Source organism: Microcebus murinus, chromosome 1 (assembly GCF_040939455.1).
Source record: "Microcebus murinus isolate Inina chromosome 1, M.murinus_Inina_mat1.0, whole genome shotgun sequence".
Lineage (NCBI taxonomy): Eukaryota > Metazoa > Chordata > Mammalia > Primates > Cheirogaleidae > Microcebus > Microcebus murinus.
This window is the reverse complement of record NC_134104.1, coordinates 79,901,400-79,922,728: the sequence shown is the minus strand read 5'-3', so window position 1 is coordinate 79,922,728 and position 21,329 is coordinate 79,901,400. Positions and strand designations below refer to the sequence as shown.

General features: G+C 37.3%; 1 protein-coding gene across 1 annotated transcript in view; it reads right to left on the bottom strand.

Annotated features, from left to right (window-relative positions):
* Positions 1 to 21,329, bottom strand: part of MCCC1 (methylcrotonyl-CoA carboxylase subunit 1) — a 56,587-nt gene that overhangs the window by 26,892 nt on the left and 8,366 nt on the right. Inside the window, exons 4-9 of the mRNA XM_076003611.1 lie at positions 19,181 to 19,276; positions 16,553 to 16,674; positions 15,947 to 16,094; positions 15,737 to 15,858; positions 11,438 to 11,549; positions 8,343 to 8,424 (exon numbers count right to left, since the gene is read on the bottom strand). Coding sequence (XP_075859726.1) covers positions 8,343 to 8,424; positions 11,438 to 11,549; positions 15,737 to 15,858; positions 15,947 to 16,094; positions 16,553 to 16,674; positions 19,181 to 19,276 — 682 coding nt within the window. The remainder of the gene's footprint in view (positions 1 to 8,342; positions 8,425 to 11,437; positions 11,550 to 15,736; positions 15,859 to 15,946; positions 16,095 to 16,552; positions 16,675 to 19,180; positions 19,277 to 21,329) is intronic.

Below are 21,329 nucleotides of genomic sequence, written 5' to 3'. Positions count from 1 at the left end.
CAATGGTAACATCTTGCATTTCATGAAGAAAACATCTCACATTTTGCAGCAGCAAATGAATCTCAGTCAAAAATAGGGAGCTGCATGAAATTAGCAATGGAGAAGTATATTTGGGGTTGTGAGCACATGGTAAACCCAAATTATGAATCAGTGTCAGCTGCTGTAGCAGTAAGAACAAGGTTGGACCATGTGCTACTGCATCAGAGTATTAAGACCATGGGAGCCTCACACCATGACATCCGATCTCACCTTAACACCATGGAGAAAAAGTCAACATTTTTTTTCTGATTGTGGACTCTTGGATCCAAGTTTCCTTTAAAGTTCCTTTTGCTGGTGACCCATTGAAGGAATGTTCAGCAGCCAAACCTTATGTTAATGTTATTGACATTCTATTAAACTCTACAAAATTTCTTCTTGCTTTATCAAGGTTTAATTTTAGACAATAAAATATAGTTATTTTAGGTGTAGGTGTGTTGAATTTAGCAATTGAATACAATCATGTAACCACTACAACAATGGACGTATAGAACGTTTCCATCATCCCAAAAGTTCCATTTTTCCCATTTGCAATCATTCCCTTCCTTAGACCCTAGGATCCAGGCAACCACTCATCTGCTTTCTGTCATGATAGTTTTTTCTAGAATTTCATAGAAATGGAATCATATTGTTTGTAGTCTTTTGTGTTTATTTCACCTTAGCCCAAAGTGAATATATTAATAACTTGAAACAATTTTTCAAACTATACTTACAATTCATTAGTGGATTTAAAAATCAAGTTAAGTGAAGACTGCTGGTTTCTGATCTGGCATATAAGGAGCTTAAAAGTTGACACTCCATCCTACCAACAAGTAAAAAGTGCAACATGCTGAAAAAAATCAACAGTTCTTCTCAGGATTGTCAGAGAAATCAGGTAAGCAAACTACTGCCCCCCAAATTGGAGAGACAGGCAGATACGTAGATTCCATGAGCAGAAGATTGAACTGCAACAGACAATTGCTGGCAGCTCAGTGTGGACAACTCAGTTAAAAACTGCAAGAGGACCCAGTCACAGGAGGACCACCATACTTCACCAGGTCTTCACAATGAATATCAGAGAAAAATCTCCTCATGCTTCCAGGGAAAAGAAACCATTTTGAGATACACCAGAACATTCTGTTCTTCTTAACCAGGACTGTCCTCAGAAGAAATTATTTTACCAGAGCCTAAACTATTTGGGTTTTATTGGAGTCTAACCTGACTGGGGGAAAGGAAATGTGCCATTCCAATTCCCTCCAGACATCCTGTTCCACCTAAGGGGTGAGGGAGAACAAAACAAAAACAAACTGACAAGCACTGGTGAAGTGCATAGTCTGAGCACAGGCTCAGCAAAGATGGAGACCTAAGACTGTGATCACAGGACTATAGGACACTTCCCCTCCCCCGACATCTCACGACATTACAAAAGATCTATTTACCAAAACTCCTTTTACCCATTACATCACGTCCGCCTTTCAACAAAAAATTACAAGGCATACTAAAAGGCAAAAAACAGAGTCTAAAGAGAATTAATAAACAACAGAGGCTGGGCCGGTGGCTCACGCCTGTAATCCTAGCACTCTGGGAGGCCGAGGCAGGCAGATTGCTGGAGGTCAGGAGTTCGAAACCAGCCTGAGCAAGAGCGAGACCATGTCTCTACTAAAAATAGAAATAAATTAATTGGCCAACTAAAAATATATAGAAAAAATTAGCCGGGCATGGTGGCGCATGCCTGTACTCCCAGCTACTTGGGAGGCTGAGGCAGGAGGATTGCTTGAACCCAGGAGTTTGAGGTTGCTGTGAGCTAGGCTGATGCCATGGCACTCACTCTAGCCTGGGCAACAAAGCGAGACTCTGTCTCAAAAAAAAAGAAAAAAGAAACAGAACCAAAGTTAGATATGTCAAGGATGTTAGAGTTATCAGACTAGGAAGATTATAAACTGTGATTAATAGGCTAAGAGCTTTAATGGAAGAGGAAGATAATATGCAAGAATAGATGGATAATGTTAAACAGAGAGATGAAAATTCTAAAAACATCAAAAGGAAATGTTAGAGTTTTAAAAACCATTGCAACAGAAATGAAGCATGCTTTGAGAGGCTCATTAGTAGACTGGACATGGCTGAGGAAAGAATCTCTGAACTTAAGAATATGAAAACAGAAACTTCCAAAACTCAAAAGCAAAGAGAAAAAAAGACTTAAACAAACACAACAGAATATTCAAGCACTGCAGGACAACTACAAAAGGTATGACACATGCATAATGGGAACATCAGAAAGAGAAGAAAAAGGAACGGAAGAAATATTTGAAGCAATAATGACTAAGAATTTCCTCAAGTTGTCAGAAACCAAATGACAAAGACCAGAAAGCTCAGAGAACACCAAGAAAGATAAATGCTCCCCCACCAACCAACAAGAAAACAAACAAAAAAACCCTGGGCATAACACATTGAAATTTCAGAAAATCAAAGATAAAGAAAAATCTTAACTGAAGCTAGAAGAAAAAAACGCTTTACCTACAGAGAAGCAAAGATAAAAACTATATGCCGCATCTCCTTAGAAACCATGCAAACAGGAAGAGAGTGAAGAGAAATACTTAACGTGTTGAAAGAAAAAACTCACTAACCTAGAATGCTGTATCATGCAAAATTATCTTTCAAAAGTGAAAGAGAGGCTGGGTGTGGTGGCTCATGCTTGTAATCCTAGCACTCTGGGAGGCCAAGATGGGAGGATCACTTAAGGCCAGGAGTTTGAGACCAGCCTTAGCAAGAGCGAGACCCCATCTCTACTAAAAAAAATAGAAATTAGCCAGGCAACTAAAAAAAAAAAAAGAAAGAAAAAATTAGCTGAGCGTGTTGGCACACGCCTGTGGTCTCAGCTACTGGGGAAGCTGATGCAGGAGGATCATTTGAGTCCAGGAATTTGAGGTTGCTGTGAGCTAGACTGATGCCATGGTACTCTACTCAGGGCAATGGAGTGAGACTCTGTCTCAAAAATAAATAAATAAATAAATAAATAATGAAAAAACCGTGAAAGAGAAATAAATACTTTCTCAGACAAACAAAAACTGAGGAAATTTATTGTTAGAAGACCTGCCTTGTAGGAAATGTGAAAAGAAGTTCTTCAAAGAAAAGGAAAATGATAGAGGTCAGAATTTGGAGCTATGTAAAGAAAGGAAGAGTACTGGAGAATGAATAAGTAAAGGTAAAGTAAAATGTCTTCTTTTTCTTATTCTTAACCTATCTAACAGATAACAGTTTGTTCAAAAGAGCAACAGCAACAATGTATTTGATTATGTATGCTTACATGTGTATGCTCATGTGTGAATGACATGCATGATAGCAATGATAGGACAAGAGGGAGGAATCAGGGATATTTTGCTATTACAAGGCACTTGCACTTCTTGAGAAGTGATATCTTATTTGAAAGTGGACTTTGATTAGTTCTGAATGTTCATTACAAACTACAGTTACAGTTGAGAAAACTATAAAAGGTAATGTACAGTCATGCATTGCTTAATGATGGGGATATATTCCGAGAAATGTGTCTTTAGGTGATTTCATCACTGTGTGAATATCACAAACCGTACTTCCACAGACCTAGATGATATAGCCTCCTACATGCCTAGGCTATATGCTATAGCCTGTTGTTCCTAGGCCTCAAACAAGTACAGCATATTGCTGCACTGAATACTGTAGGCAATTGTATTTAATAACATAACGTAAGTATTTGTGTGTCTAAACATATCTAAACAGAGAAAAGGCAAGGTTTTATGCTATGAACATTACAATGGCTACGATGTTACTAGGTGATAGGAATTTTTCAGCTCCATTATAATCTTATAGGCCCACCATAGTATATGTGGTCTATTATTGATCAAAATGTCATTAGGTGGCATATGACTGTGAATGATATGCCAAGAAAGGAAAGAAAATGGAATCATAAAAAAAGGTCAATTAAAACCACAAAAGCGCATGGTACATGCCTGTATTCCCAGCTACTCAGGAAGCTGAAGCAGGATTGCTTGGGCCCAGGGGTTCAAGGTCACCCTGGGCAATACAGTGATACCTTGTCTTAGAGAAAACAAAAACCCAGGAAAGGCAGAAAAAGTATGGAAGACAAAAATAGGAACAATGAACAAGAGGAACAAAGAGAAAACAGTAACAAATATAGTAGATACTAATCAAACTGTATCAACAATAACCTTAAATGTCTGCATAATGAAACAGATTTAAAGTAAAAGGCTGGGCGCAGCGGTTCACCCCTGTAATCCCAGCCCTCTGGGAGGCTGAGGCTAGAGGATTGCTTGCGCTCAGTAGTTCGAGACCAGACTGAGCAAGAGCAAGACCCCATCTCCACTGAAAATAGAAAAATTAGCCCAGCATCCTGGCACGCACGTGTAGTCCCAGCTACTCAGGAAGTTGAGGCAGGAGGATCGCTTGAGCCCAGGAGTTTGAGGTTGCTGTGAGCTAGGCTGAAGCCACGGCACTCTAGCCCAGGCAACAGAGCAAGACTCTGTCTCAAAACAAACAAACAAAAAACCTTATTTTTCATGTAACCACTTAGTCCTACTCTAAGAGACTCTGAATTGGTTCAGCTCGGTTGGATCTCCAAAAGCTTTTTTCTGCTTTCTACATCCTGTCTAGAGCACAGAGTATGCTCCATTCATTTTTTTTTTAAGAAGTAGCATTAAGATATTTGTCAACTATTTACTCTCTTTCAGCCATCTATTTAACTATTTTTGGACTCAGTTTCATCTGTAAAATGGGAATGATTTCTTAATATCATGATAAATGTGATAAATGTGGATAGAAGCCAATAAATTGAGGGATAGTTTCAATCTGTAAAATAATGTGAAGAATTTTTACCTTAAAAATTAGATTTTGGCCGGGCGTGGTGGCTCACGCCTGTAATCCTAGCACTTTGGGAGGCCGAGGCGGGTGGATTGCTCAAGGTCAGGAGTTCGAAACCAGCCTGAGCGAGACCCCGTCTCTACCAAAAATAGAAATAAATTAATTGACCAACTAAAAATATATATACAAAAAATTAGCCGGGCATGGTGGCGCATGCCTGTAGTCCCAGCTACTCGGGAGGCTGAGGCAGTAGGATCGCTGAGCCCAGGAGATTGAGGTTGCTGTGAGCCAGGCTGACGCCATGGCACTCACTCTAGCCTGGGCAACAAAGTGAGACTCTGTCTCAAAAAAAAAAAAAAAAAAAAAATTAGATTTCATTACAATATTAATGAAAGTCATCTGAAAATATTTTATTTTACTAACAAAGAAATGTACCTGAAAGAATTATATTTGATAATTATCTATCAGTTTGTCAAAGATAAAAAATATTGATCATATGTAGTGTTTGTGAGAATGTGGGTGTGTTGGATCAACTTTTCTACAAGGCACATTGTTAATACATTTCAAAATTAAAAATGTTCATGCCGTTTGGTGAAGTGATCTCTTTTTCATCTTTTTTATACTAAGTGATCTCTTAGGATAAAATCAGAAAGATATTCAAAGGTATATTTATAAATTTATTCATCTAAGCTTCATTAATAAGAGTGAAAAATGGGAAATGAGATATATTCCACTAATAAGAAATTATTTAAATTATTATGATATACCCCCAGATTGGAATAAATACTCAGTGGCTGTTTAATAGGAGGGTGAAGTTCTGTTTATTGACATGAAATGACATCTGTAATATATTGTTCAGTGAAAAGAAAATACAGAACTGGATATTTAATATTATTGCACTTACATGTTCATATTTATGTCTACATTTATATTACATTTATGTATTTACATAAATATTACATATTATATTAATATACTACATACATATACTACATTAATATATTATATACATATTACATTATATTATGTATTTGTATTATATACAAAAAATATATTTGTATATGATGGTCTCTGGAAGAGGAGGGTTATTGGTGGAGGCAATTTACTTTGTACTTGATACATTTTTGACTTGTATAAACATTTTTTTTAGTGCCTGGTGTTATGTTTTATAATCAGTCAAAACAATGATAATGAAGAAGAAAAAAAGAATCCGAGGGACATTCAAATGAAACTCTTATTTCTGCTGCTTCTACTAATTTCTCTCATTTGTAATATGACCATTGAATTGGATCACTTAACTTCTAACCAGCTAAGTAGGGACATGGGCCTAGGCTATTTACAGGGGTCTACGGAAACAGTAGAAGATAAACAAGTATGAGATAAAAGGTATGAAGATATGATATAAATTGGTGAGGCCCGCGGTAAAGAACACACTAATCTATTTGATGAAATAATAAATGACAGTTACTTGATGGGCTTTGTGAACTGAGTATCATGTGAAAACGAGGTCATTGAATGTGAGAGTAAACGACAGGGCTGACGGCTGGGGAGGAGAGGGCTGGACCCAGTGCTGTGGGGAGAACGATTCTCTCCAACTTCTTTTCTTTCTGAGACCCAGTGGTGGGGATTAGAGACTTTCAGTCTACTTCGCCTTTATTTTGGACTGAGACCTAGATGCTATCATGTGAAAATATCCTTGCTAATGCATAGTAAGTAAACAAACAGCACTCTGGGAGGCTGAGGTGGGTGGATCGTTCAAGGTCAGGAGTTCGAAATCAGCCTGAGCAAGAGCGAGACCCCGTCTCTACTAAAAATAAAAACAAACTAATTGGCCAACTAAAAATATATAGAAAAAAATTAGCCGGGTATGGTTGCGCATGCCTGTAGTCCCAGCTACTTGGGAGGCTGAGGCAGAAGGATGGCTTGAGGTTGAGCCCAGGAGTTTGAGGTTGCTGTGAGCTAGGCTGATGCCATGGCACTCTAGCTCCAGCAACAGAGTGAGACTCTGTCTCAAAAAAAAAAAAAAAAAAAAAAAAGTAAACAAACAACCCGGTTAAAAAAACAGGCAAAAGACCTGAACAGATACTTCATCAAAGAGATATACAGATGGCAAGTAAGCACATGAAAATATGCTTAACATTACAAGTCATTAGGGAAGTACAAATTGAAACACCAATGAGATACCAAATTTCCAAAATCCCAACGCACTGATTAACACCAAATGCTGGTGAGGATTTGGAACACAGGAACCCTCATTCTTTGCTGGTTGGAATGCAAAATGGTACAGCCACTTTGGAAGACAGTGTGGCAGTTTCTTTTAAAACCAAACATTTTCTTACCATATGATCCAGCAATCATGCTTCTTGGCATTTAGCTAAATGAACTGAAAAATTATGGCCACACAAAAACTTGTACAAAAATGTTTATAGCAGCTTTATTTATAATTACCAAAACTTAGCATCCAAACATAGCCACCAAGATATCTTATGGAGGCTATAAAAATAATAGTGGTTGCCAGAGTTTACAGGAAAGGGAGGAATGAACAGGCAGAGCACAGAGGATATTTAGGATAGTGAAACAATTCCATATGATACTACAATGGTGGATACATATTATACATTTGTCAAAACACACAAATGTTCAACACCAAGAGTGAACCCTAAAGTAAACCATGGACTTGGGCAATAATGATGTGTCAGTGTAGGTTCATCAACTGTAACAAATGTCCCACTCTGGTGCAGGGATGTTGACAGTGTGGGAGGTTGTATGTAGGGGTGGGGCACAGGGGAGTAAATGGGAACTCTGCACTTTCTGCTCAATTTTGCTATGAACTTAAAACTGTTCTCAAACATAAAGCTTATCAACTAAAAAATAAGCAAAAAAAATCAACATACTGTTTTCATTATTTTATTTTATTTTATTCATTTATTTTTTTAGAGCTAGCATCTTATACTTGCCCAGGCTGGAGTGCAGTGGCTATTTACAGGTGTGATCCCAGTACTGGTCAGCAGGAGAGTTTTGACCCTCTCTGTATCTGACCTGGTGGTACCCTGATCCCAGGGGAGAGGGTGGTCACTATATTGAAGTCAAACTTAGCACAGACACCCGACTGGCAGAGTGCACTACAGACCAGAACTCCTGGACTTAAGTGATCCTCCTGCCTCACCCTCCTGAGGAGCAGGGACTGAGGTGCACACCACTGCACCTGGCTATTTTGAAACAGAATAGAAAATAGCAAAACTCATATATAATTAAAATAAGTAATATTTAGCAAACTGTTTATTTCAAATATATATGTATATAAACACAAACCCTAAGTGTACATATTTGGTCTCAATATAAAATGTATTTCTTACCATGGATATGATCAAAACAGCTTGAAAGCCACTGATTTAAAGCTCTATGTTTCTCTAGTCTTCTGAAATGTAAATAAAGGATTGTTTCATCTCTTCTATTAGAAGCAAATCTTAACATACCTGCTCCGACATAATTTACAGCTTTAGCAGCTCTGACTGCAGTTTCTCCAAGCTTTTTTCTTACTTCTGGTTTAATACCAGGCTACAAAAAAATATTTAAAATAAATCTCCATTAGTAGTTTGCTTTACTTGAAATTTCCATTAAAATCTAAAATAGGTGCCATATAGCAATGGTTTGGTCAACAAAGAACTGCATATATGATGTGATCTCATAAGAGTATAATGAAGCTGAAAATTTTCTATTATCTAGTGATGTCGTACTTATTATAACATCATTGTAGAGCAATGCATTACTTATGTGTTTCTGGTGTAAACAAACCTACTATGCTGTCAGCCTTATAAAAATATAGCACATACATTATGTACAGTACATAATACTTGATAATGATAATAAATGCCTATGTTACTGGTTTGTGTATTTACTACACTATTTTTTTTATTGTTATGTTAGAGCATACTCCTACTTACAAAAAAAAAAGTTAACTGTAAAACATCCTCAGGCAGGTTTTTCAGGACATATTCCAGAAGGCATTGTTGTCATAGGAGATAACAGCTCCCTGTGTGTGTGTGTGTGTGTGTGTGTGTGTGTGTGTGTGTGTATATATGTTATTGCCCCTGAAGACCTTCCAGCGGAACAAGACATAGAGCTGGAAGACAATGAAATTGATAATCCACCCTGTGTGGGCCTAGGCTAATGTGTGTGTCTTGTCTTAGTTTTTAACAAAAAAGTATAAAAAATAAAAAAAAAAGAAAAAGCTTATAGAATAAGGATATAAAGAAAGAAAATATTCTTATACAGATGTATAATGTGTCTATGTTTTAAGCTAAGTATTATTACAACAGTCAAAAAGTTAAAAAAAAATTAAAGTTTATCAAGTAAAAGTTACAGTAAGGTAAGGTTAATTTATTATTAAAGAAAATATATTTTTAATAAATATACTGTAGCCTAAGTGTACAGTGTTTATAAAGTCTATAGTAGTGTGTAGTAATGTCCTAGGTCTTCACATTCACTCACCACTCACTGGCTCACCCAGAGCAACTTCCAGTTCTGTAAGCTCCATTCATGGTAAGTGCTCTGTATAGGTGTACCCTTTTTATCTTTTATACCATATTTTTACTGTAGCTTTTCTATGTTTAGATACACAAATACTTATTATTATGTTACAATTACCTACAGGACTCAGTACAGTAACATGCTGTACAAGTTTGTAGCCTAGGAGCACTAGGCTATACCATAAAGCCTAAGTATATAGTAGGCTATACCATCTAGGTTTGTGTAAGTACACTCCACGATTGTCACAGAATGATGAACTTGCCTAACAATGCATTTCTCAGAACGTATTCCCATCATTAAGTGATGTATGACTACATTATATTAATAGTTCTATGCATCAAATATTGCATTAAAAACGTAAGGATAAAAAGCTAACGTTACACACCTTATCAAGAAATACCGTCCTGTATCAGTTTAACTGTCAATATACCACTATGGCATAGTTGAATGGTTCTGCTCGTAATTTCTATGAATTGCAGCTATACTCAGCATAATAATCACATATCTTTGTCTCCTGTACCTACATGACAACTTTCATAACTATATGTTCACTTAAAATTCACATGTATCAATAGGAAAATTTTTCAACAATCCTCATTTTGTTTAAGGATGATAGAGCAATCTGAGTCATATGCCTAATGATTACCTTGGAATAATGAGATCCCTGGAGACCCCAAGTTAATAAGAAAGGTTCATAAAAAGAAATCTTATCAAAAAGTAAACAAAGTTTTTAACATTTTAAAACAGTGCTCCACAGATATACATTTAAGTAAGCAATGCTTGAAATAAGGTTTACTGTCATTATTGTTGACATTGACTTCAACTGATGTAATATATTCTGCAACAGAAATTTAATTTTGAATACAATATATGAATAACATACTAACGAGAAACCTCAGATCCCTGCCTTTTTGTAAAAACGTATCGAAAAAAAAACCATGTACATAATCTTGAGCAAAACCCACGGCAGTAGCAGGTTCCAAAGAAATACAAATAAAATACAAATAAAAAAATAGGTAGTCCTAGTAGAAGGCCTTGACCCAGATAATAACCTAATCAATCAGGAGGAAGGCTCAAAGAGATGTAAACAATTAACATTAAGGAAGCAAAACCTGCCAAACAAGCAACTCTCTTTTCTCTACAATATGACCACTAAAGCAGGAAGATGACTAATATATTTTAGGAACATCTGAAATAGCATAATAGTTAAAACAAAAGAGTCGCCTCCATAAAAAATACATTTAACTAATCAGACCATTCCATTCCTGTAATTAAATTTAGTTAATTACAATTAAAACGTTCATTGAAACCTCACTATAAGAGAGGTAAGCTGCCCACTCTAAGTCAGCTACTTAGATGAGAGCAGATTTTCCCAGATTCTATCCAGAAGGAACCTGGCCCTATTGTGTCTACCCCTAGAACATCAACCCCCTCCTCATGCCAACACTGCAGGAGGGCTTTCCATTATATTACTACTGGGAAGTAGCTGTCCAGCAGGATTTTGGGGGATTGGATACACCAGCTTCACAGCTTTCTGATGAGAAAATCAGAGTGAATAAAGTTTACACTACATGTGGGCCCTGAACAACACAGGTTTGAACTGTGAAGATCCATTCACATGCAGATTTTCTTCTGCCTCTGCCATCCCTGAGACAGCAAGGCCAACCAACCCCTCCTCTTCCTCCTCAGCCTATTCAAGGGGAAGAGGATGAGAATGACGATGATGATCCACTTCCCCTCAATGAATAGTAAATATATTTTCTCTTCCTTATGATTTTCTTAATAATATTTTCTCTTTTTCTAGCTTACTTTATTGTATGAATACAATACATAATATATACAACATACAAAATGTGTTAATTGACTGTTTATGTTATTGAGAAGGCTTCTGGTCAACAGTAGGCTATTAGCAGTTAAGCTTTTGGGGAGTCAAAAGATACATGGATTCTTGACTTCAAGGGGGGTTGGTGTGCTAAACCCATACCTTGTTCAAGGGTCAACTGGACAGAGAAGCTTATAAATTTCTTTACAAGGTCCTTACCGCTGGGGCCTCCTCAATGATCTTCTGATGTCGCCTCTGCACACTACAGTCTCTTTCAAACAAGTACACGGCATTGCCATGGTGATCACCAAACACCTGGACTTCTACGTGCCTATTTAAAAGCAAACATATATGTTAATATGCTTTGTTAAGGGTGATAAATATGACATTTATTAAGCTAAACTGTTAGCGACAATGACCAAGATTCTTCCATATTTCTTTTCTTTTCTTTTTTTTTTGAGACAGAGTCTTGCTTTGTTGCCCAGCCTAGAGTGAGTGCCATGGCATCAGCCTAGCTCACAGCAACCTCAAACTCCTGGGCTCAAGCAATCCTTTTGCCTCAGCCTCCCTAGTAGCTGGGACTACAGGCATGCGCCACCATGCCTGGCTAATTTTTTCTCTCTCTATATTAGTTAGCCAATTAATTTATTTCTATTTATAGTAGAGACGGGTCTTGCTCTTGCTCAGCCTGGTTTTAAACTCCTGATCTTGAGCTATCTGCCTGCCTCGGCCTCCCAAAGTGCTAGGATTATAGGCGTGAGCCACCACGCCTGGCCTCGAAAAACTTCTGTTAATGTTTCTTGCAAGGCAGGTCTACTGGTGACAAATTCCCTCAATTTCTATTTGAGAAAGTCCTCATTTCTCCTTCGTGTTTGAAGTCTAATCACACTAGATACAGAAGTCTAGGTTGGTGGGTTTTTTTCTCTCAATACTGTAATTTTTCTTTTTATTTAAGAGACAGGGTCTCACTCTGTCACCTATGCTGGAGTGCAATGGCCTGAACATAGCTCACTGCAACCTCAAGCTCCTGGCCTCAAGCAATCCTCCTGCCTTGCCCTCCTAAAGTGCTAGGATTACTACAGATGTGGGCCACAGTGCTAGGCTTTCTTAGCTTTTTTATTCTTTTCTCCCCCAGGAAACAGGAAGGCTAGAGGGGGTTAGTGTTGGCTATCTACATTTTCCTCAGGACAGAAAAAGCTCTGGTAACATTTCCTTTGGAGCGAGTATTTCTTTCATTAAGGAGAATAGAATGTTCTGGGCCTATATCAAAATGGTTACTTTTCTTCTCTCACTACCCCAAAACAATTTTTCTCCAATTTTTACTGTGAGAAGCTGGTGAGGATCCTACAGGCAAAAAACATGGAAGTGGGAGGTCCTCCTAAGACTGGGCCCCAGGAGTTTCTCACTTTCAAGCTAGCCCACGCTCAGCCACCAGTCATTTGTCAAAATTCTCATTTAAATGTTACGGCTTCAAAAGGTGGGAGAGGGGTTGGAAAAAAAAATGTTATGGCTTCGGCAACTCCTGATCCAGGTCAGTTGATCTTGGTTATGATCCATTGTATTCATACCACTTGTCCAGATTCCAGAGTGGTGGTTTGTCCTGTGACCTCAATTCTCTGCTGGGTCTAAAAGTCATTGAACTTTCATTTGTTCAGGTTTTTTCTTGCTTTTTGGATGTGAGTGATGACTGCCAAGCTCTTTACATGTTGGAGTTGAAGTGTCTGTTTTTCAAATTTCAACTGTAAAATTCTACCATGTCCACTGACTCTTCCTCTTTTTTTTTTTTTTATATAACTGATCCAGGGAAAGAAATGCCACAGCAGGAATTCCAGGTTGTGAAAGGAACGTGTGTGGGCCACACCAAGAGCATGGAGCAGCTCTTTCCTAAGTTCTCACAAGTGAGAAACACTTCTCCTTTGGCTGCTTCCAAAGGAAGCTCGGTGAAGATCTGTGTTTTCTATTACGACTTCTGTAGTCATTAAGTCACTCGTTATTTTCCTTTCTCTGACTGACTCTTTTCTGTGTTGCTTTATCCAACTTACAGTTTCTGCAGCATAATGTCTACAAGTGTCTGAACTAGAAGTGCATCTAATCCCAGCTGCTCCACTTTAGCCACTGGTGGAGTCTGGCGAGATAGGGCTGGAGTCCACTAGGAATGCCTTGATATTTTCCTAAGAGTTATGAAATTTTTATTTTTCTATTTACCTTTTTAATCCATCTAGTAATTGAATATGAACTGAGGAAGGACTCTGATTTCTTTTTTCCCCTCTAAAACAGTATACTTTAAAGATGGTTTCCCAGTCTTTCAGATATACTTAATAGTTCTGATCAGAGTTATAAAACATCTTGATATCTGGTTTTCTCAGTTATCGGCACCACCCTGACAAACTTCTGTCACTCCATTAATCCAACAGGTAATTATTTAGCAGGATATAAAGTATATACATTATGATTATCATGATATTCAAATGTTATTACTAGAAAATACAGAATAGAAATATGGTCACGCACCACACAATGACATTTTGGTAAATGACAGACTGCATTTACGATGGTGGGTAAGATTATAACAGAAGTGAAAAATTCCTATTATGTAGTGATGTCATAGCCACCACAATGTCATAGTGCAATGCATTACCTTTTCTATGTTTAAATAAACAAATACTTACCATTGTGTTATAACTGCCTACAGTATTTGGAATAGTAAAAAAAAAAAAAAAACCTTTACGTGTTGTATAGGTTTGTAGTATAGGAGTATGCCATATAGCTTAGCTGTGTAGTAGGCTATACCATCTAGGTTTGTGGAAGTATACTCTATGATGTTTGCACAATGCTGAAATTACTTGATGATGCATTTTTTCAGGACATATCACTTTTGTTAAGTAACACATGACTATATACGGAAATGCTAATACCTAAATATACTACCAGGTCCTTGATTCCCAGGAGTTTCCAGCTATTAGGGGAATAAATTACAATGTAAGACAATGTATAGCTAACATTTCATAAGTAAAGAATTTACGTCTTCAAAAAATGTTGTATCTTGGACAAATAGGTGACAGCAAAGAAAAAATAAATTAAAAAAATTACCTCATTCTTTTGATGTGGAATAAGTAAAAAAAATAAAAATAAAGAAGTAAAAAATAATTAATAAAAAAATTAGAGAAAAATTTAAAGTGAAAAAAAATTTTTTTTAATGTTGCAGGCATTGAGTTATAGTCACTGAAATAACTAGCTGATATCTCCATAAGGCTAACTCAAGAGTGTGCTAACTTGGTTAGCCTATTCTTTTTTGAAAGACTGTGGAAGGAAGCTTCAAGTTTACCTTAGAACCTCCTCCACTTTTGCCTTACTTTCCACTAATGGATGGCATATGCTGTGTTCTCCTAATCCACTGACCTATTTTAAGATTGACTTTTTTTACCATCAAACTCTAACTGAATTTCATTTACTACGCCATTCTTAGGGACAGTTCCAAGGTTTGTAGGGCCTGAAACAACAACAACAAAAAATTAGGGGACCTTTTTTAAGGAGAAAAATAGTAATTGCAAATACAACGTTAGGTTAGGGGCACTCTGGGAGGCCGAGGCGGGCGGATTGCTTGAGGTCAGGAGTTCAAAACCAGCCTGAGCAAGAGCGAGATCATGTCTCTACTATAAAAATAGAAAGAAATTAATTGGCCAACTAATACATATAGAAAAAATTAGCTGGGCATGGTGGCGCATGCCTGTAGTCCCAGCTACTTGGGAGGCTGAGGCAGAAGGATTGCTTGAGCCCAGGAGTTTGAGGTTGCTGTGAGCGAGGCTGACGCCATGGCACTCACTCTAGCCTGGGCAACAAAGTGAGACTCTGTCTCAAAAAAAAAAAAAGAAAAGAATTAGAAGGATAGCAAGATTATTTAGTCTATGTAAAATACTTAGAATCTGGCACATGGTAAGTGTTACATCAGCACTAGCAGCTATTATTATTATTTATTAACATATCATTTATAATTAAATTCAATTTGGGTAATGATTTCCATTTCTGAACTCTGATGCTCACAGAGTTCTTTAAATATGGCTTAATTTATTATAAGAATTTTTTATATTGAAAAACCCTAAATTCCACCAACAAGAAATACATTGAATGAATTAATGGTATACCAATATCATGAAACCATTAAGCCACCAATAAAAAGAATGAGGTAGATCTATATTTGCTGACATGGAAAGATATTAACCATGATACAATAATAGTACATAATATGCTATAATATTAATGTATAATATATGTGATTCTATTTACTATTCTTAGGTATGTATTTTGTTTTCTGTTTGCATATGCACATATGCTTCTATTCACTTAGAAAACATCTGGAAGAATGCATTCCATCATATAATCAGGTTACTTCAGAGGGTGGGACTGGGAAACTTAATGTACTTACGTACTGTTACAATTTTATATTTTATAGAATGTGCATGCATTACTTTATAATTTGATTTTAAAAGTCTGTGAGTCACAAAAGTAGGCGCAACCTACCTTGGTGTTTCCACAAACTTCTCAATCAACATAGCATCATCATTAAAAGACTTCTTAGCTTCTCTCCGGGCAGATTCTAACTGTTCTTGAAATTCTTTTTCTGATCTAACAATCCTCATACCCTAAGAGAGAAAAGATGGTTAGGACTACATGTGAATAAAACAAAGGAGACTAGCTTGAAATGGCAAACACAAGCATACACAATCTTACTTTTCCTCCTCCACCACGGACAGCTTTAATCATGACAGGGTAACCGATTCTCCCAGCCTGTTTTTTCAGGCATTCGTCTGATTGGTCCTCGCCGTGATAACCTTCTACAATAGGTACTCCAGCAGCAGCCATTATGGATTTGGATGTGCTTTAGAGGAAAAAAAAAAAACAAAAAAACAAAACAAGATGCCCCAATTCTATGAATAATATAATTCAAGGGAAACACAAATATGTCCCAATCTATAAATTATAATGGAATTCTCTTTAAAAAATCCCACAGGTAAAAAGAAAAGATTATAGTCTGAGACAATAAATGTTAACACAAACATTAAAATGTCTATTAGTTAGCTGTCCTCATTTCATGTAGCAGTTCATCCCACCTTATTTTTATCCAAAAAAAGCAAAGTAATATACTGATTAGAAACATTAACTATTATATGTAACTCAGTGGTATTTCCCTGTGTTGCAGATAAATAAATTCCTATTGTTGAAGATAAATTATTCCTATGGCAACAAAAGAGTATAATTAAAACACCTATTATAGGTAAAATAAACAATTTCAACTGACCTTCATATGGTTATATTTAAAAAGACTTAAACTCATACCTTTTTATCCCCATGTCTCTAATTGCGGATGAAGGAGGACCTATAAAAATAATCCCTTCTTGCTTACAAAGTTCACCAAATTCCATGTTTTCTGAAAGAAAACCATATCCTGGGTGGATAGCCTAAAAGTGAGAAATAAAATGACAAGCTTAGTAGTTAGTGGTTAACTAGCAAAGCTTCGATGCAGGTGAAGTTGTCTTCTCTGGGGAGGCCTCTCCCTACACTGGTAATAGGTACACTGTGGTCTCCACCAAAATCTGTTTCTAAAGAAACAATCTGAAACATTCATGCCAAAGCTGTGAAGCTTTACCTAAACCAGAAGAATCTGTATTTGTTTTTATTGTGGCAATATATATACCATAACATTTACCACTTTAACCACTTTCAAATATACAATTCTGTGGCATTAAGTAACTTCACAAATGTTGTGCAACATCACCACCATCCATCTCCAGAATGTTTTCATCATCTCAAACATAATTCCTCCTTCTCTCAGGTCCCTGGTAACCTCTGTTTGACGTTCGGTTTCTATGAATTTGCCTAGTCTAGGTATCTTATAAGCGGAATTATATAATATCTATCTCTTTGAGTCTGGCTTATTTCATCCTGCATAATGTTTTCAAGGTTCATTCATGTAGCATGTATCAGAATTTCATTCCTTTTTAAAGTGGAATAATATTCCACTGTATGTATATTCCACATTGTGTTTATCCATTCATCTATTGATGGATATGTGGGTTACTTCAACCTTTTAGCTATTATGAATAATGGTGCTATAAACATTGGTATACAAGTATCCGTTTGAGTCCCCACTCTAAATTCTTTAGGTATATACCTAGAAATAGAAGTACTGGATCACATGATACAGAAGAATATATACTTTAATTTAAGATATTATTGCTATTAGAGGAGACTGTCAAGGAGTAAAGGGTTTCAGTATAGTAAGGGGGATCTGTTTACTGTCTCCATGCAAAACTGGCCTAGAAATGAAACCATGGTATCCAAAAGCTGAAAAGATCACACTAGCACAATAATTCCTCATTTATCTTTAGGCCACTGTCTGCCAATGTCATCTTTCCAGAAGAAAAAGCAAACAGTCATATATTAAAGTCTATAGTAGTCCTCCCTTAGCCATGGAGGATATGCCCAGTGGATGCCTGAAACTGTGGATAGTACGGAACTCTACATGTTTCTGTTCGTGTCTTCCACCCACAAAGTTAATGCCTTTTCCATCTTACCTAAGCACTTATCATGCACTGTGGCTGTAATTTTTGCAGTTTGAGGTCCAACAGCAGAGTAGCACAAGTTTCTTTTTCCTTCTTCACCCTTCTCATAGATAGACGATTCAGTCTTACCATAGATCTTAGCAACCTCGGCATAAGTGTTTTCTTTTTTTTTCTCTTTCCTTTCTCTCCTCACCTTTTTACTTAAAGGCAGTATTTTACAGCTTTACTTTGGCACATCTCATGTGCCAGTGTTACTACTCTTGTGCTTTGGGACCGTATCAAGTAAAATAAGGGTGACTAGAACACAAGCACTGTGATACTGTGACAATCAATCTGGTTTCTGAGACAGAGACCAAGTGATTGAGGGGTGGGTGGCACAGTCAGCATGGAAAAGCTGGACATTGGGATGATTTGCATCCTAGGGGGAACAAAGCACAAGGGATGAGACCTTATCATGCTACTCAGAATGATATCAATTTAAAACTTTTGTTTCTGAAATTATCCATTTAACATTTTGAACCACAGTAACTGAAACTACTGAAAGTTAAACCATGGACAAGAGGGACTACTGTATATATACTTTAGTGAAAAGGGAACCCCTAAGACTTTAGCCTGGGCACTATTTTTTTTAGACAGGGTCTCACTTTGTTCCCCAGGCTAGAGTGCAGTGGTGTCATTATAGTTCACTGCAACCTCAAACTCCTGGCAATCCTCCTGCCTCAGGCTCCCCAGTAGCTGGGACTATAGGCGTGCACCACCACGCCCAGCTGATTTTTCTATTCTTTGTAGAAACAAGGTCTTACTATGTTGCTCAGGCTGGTCTTGAACTCCTGGCCTCAAGTGATCCTCCCACCTTGACCTCCCCAAATGCCAGGATTACAGGCATGAGCCACCATGCTCGGCCTTAGCCTGGTCACTTCTAATTTCCTGATAATTTCAACAAATTTACTTATCTGGTTTTCTAACCCATAGAAAAGGAAAATTAGTAACTGCAGGACAGCAAGATTTCTAAGAGTAAACACACTGAGAGCAAAAAGGGAGGAAAGAGAAGAAAAAAAAAGCAAAGAAGGCTTGTAATTCAGAGCACCACCTATTTCACCCAAAAGATCTGATATTCCTAGCATCTAATTCTGAAGGTATGAGTTGAATTCTTTCTTAACTTTAATTTATAATTTAGACATTCCCTCTACCTATTTCCCCAAAAATTGAAGTACACAGGATTCAGTAAAAAGGCAGAGTGGCTGAGCAATGAGAAGGGATATGCCTAGTTTACAATGACAATCCAATAATTAAATGTAAAAATCTTAAGAATGGCTAAAAATGGAAAATATAAATAAGTAATTTTGCATAAATTATACAAAACTTATTCCTTTTGCATTGCAAATTTCTTCACAACTCTCACCTGCGCAGCAGAGATCTTGGCCACTTGAATGATCTTCTCCATAGAAAGGTAGCTCTGCTGGGAGGGACTAGGGCCAATGGAATATGCTTCATCTGCCTGTTTAAAGAACATCACATGCTTAAAAGACTACATGGCTACTACATACTCACATACCACATGGAACTATTTTAGGGTCATTTTATTATTATAAATAAAAATACCATCCCTCAAAGAACAGTGCAAGAATTGAGCAACTAAAGTACCAGCTCATATCTATGTTATAACAAAATTTTATTTTCATGTACAAACCACACACTGGAGTGAAATTAAAGTGTCTTTGGATAGAAAGCAACAGGCATTAGTCATGGTATTTATTATTATTAACAACAATAACTTTAAATGTATCTAATGCCAAAAATTTACAATTTGACAATAGAAACAAAATATACCACAGATGTATATAGCAAGAAAAAAAACTACAAAGTTTACTGAAGTTTATATACAGTATGATGATAATGCTCCTTCCTTCCATAAATCTGTGAATTATTTTACACTATCCTTTAAAGCTTTCTCATAACTACAGCATCCCTTGATCTAGACCAGATAGAACACATCATTTACTCATTCATTCATTCATTCATTCATTCAAAGACTCACTGAATGTCTACAACATGCCTCACTTTGAGGTGAGAGCTCCCTGTACCACAGCAAACAAATATCCCCATATAAAGGGAGTGACAGACATTAAACATATTCATGCCCTTAATGACAACTGTGATAAAGGCTTTGAAGGAAAAACCAGGGGCACAGAGAATGTAAGAGGAAGACCTGATCTGGTCTGACGGTGGTATAGAGAAGCCTAGGAGGGAGGCTCAGGGAAGGCTCCTCAAGGATGACCAGGACTTGGCCTGGCAAATGGATGGAGATTGTGGAGTTAGAAACAAGAACGGAGACGGGGGCAGAGAAAACATGAAGATGGGGAGAAACCTGGCCCATCTGAGGGACTGAAGGAGGCCTGTGTGCTGGAATACAGTGAGTGAGGGGTCAAGGAGCCAGAGATGACAGTGGACAGAAAGTTGGGCACAGTTTTCATAGGGCTTTGTGAGACGTTAAAAAAGTTTGGATATTTTCCTATGGGAGCACATAAAGAGGGGTTTTCATAATTTTTTTTTAACATTTAATTGCACAAAACATAGGTCCATTCTCATTCTAAGGAATGTGAATGATAATGCAAATGCAAAGTAGCCCTTTGGAACCCCTCCCCCAGTCATAATCCCCTTCTAGATATAACTTCCATTATGATCAATGTGGGAGATATTTCTCCATGTCCATATTCCTATTTATTCATATATATTTATATAAACACATAGTTTTGGTTTTTACACAAATAGAACCATACTATACAGTTATTCTCTGCAACTGCTTTTTGCATTAACAGAGTGTCTTGGGAGCGTTTTCCTTGCTAGTACTCATATGTCCACTTCATTTTGTATAACAGTTGCATATGTTTCGCATTTCAGAGGTACCATAGTTCATTCAATCATGTACCTCTTAAGATGCACTTACATTGAATGTGGGCAAGGCTGAAGCAGGCATTGTTGTATATACCTCTCTTTGCACATATATGTGAGCAGGTCTCTAGGACAGAATGCTTACATGGCTGAGTTGAAGGATATGCGCATTTTGATATATCCTGGTTAATCAGGTTTTTTTTTTTGTTGTTTGTTTATTTTTGAGACAGAGTCTCACTTTGTTGCCCAGGCTAGAGTGAGTGCCGTGGCGTCAGCCTAGCTCACAGCAACCTCAAACTCCTAGGCTCAAGCGATCCTCCTGCCTCAGCCTCCTGAGTAGCTGGGACTACAGGCATGCGCCACCATGCCCGGCTAATTTTTTGTATATATTTTTAGTTGGCCAATTAATTTCTTTCTATTTATAGTAGAGATGGGGTCTCGCTCTTGCTCAGGCTGGTTTCGAACTCCTGACCTCGAGCAATCTGCCCGCCTCAGCCTCCCAGAGAGCTAGGATTACAGGCGTGAGCCACCACGCCCGGCTAGTTTTTGAAATGGTTTTACCAATATACATTTCCATCAACATACCAATTCCTAACCACTTTCATCAACACTGAATATTATCTATCTTTTAAATTATTGCTTCCCAATGAAGACTTTTT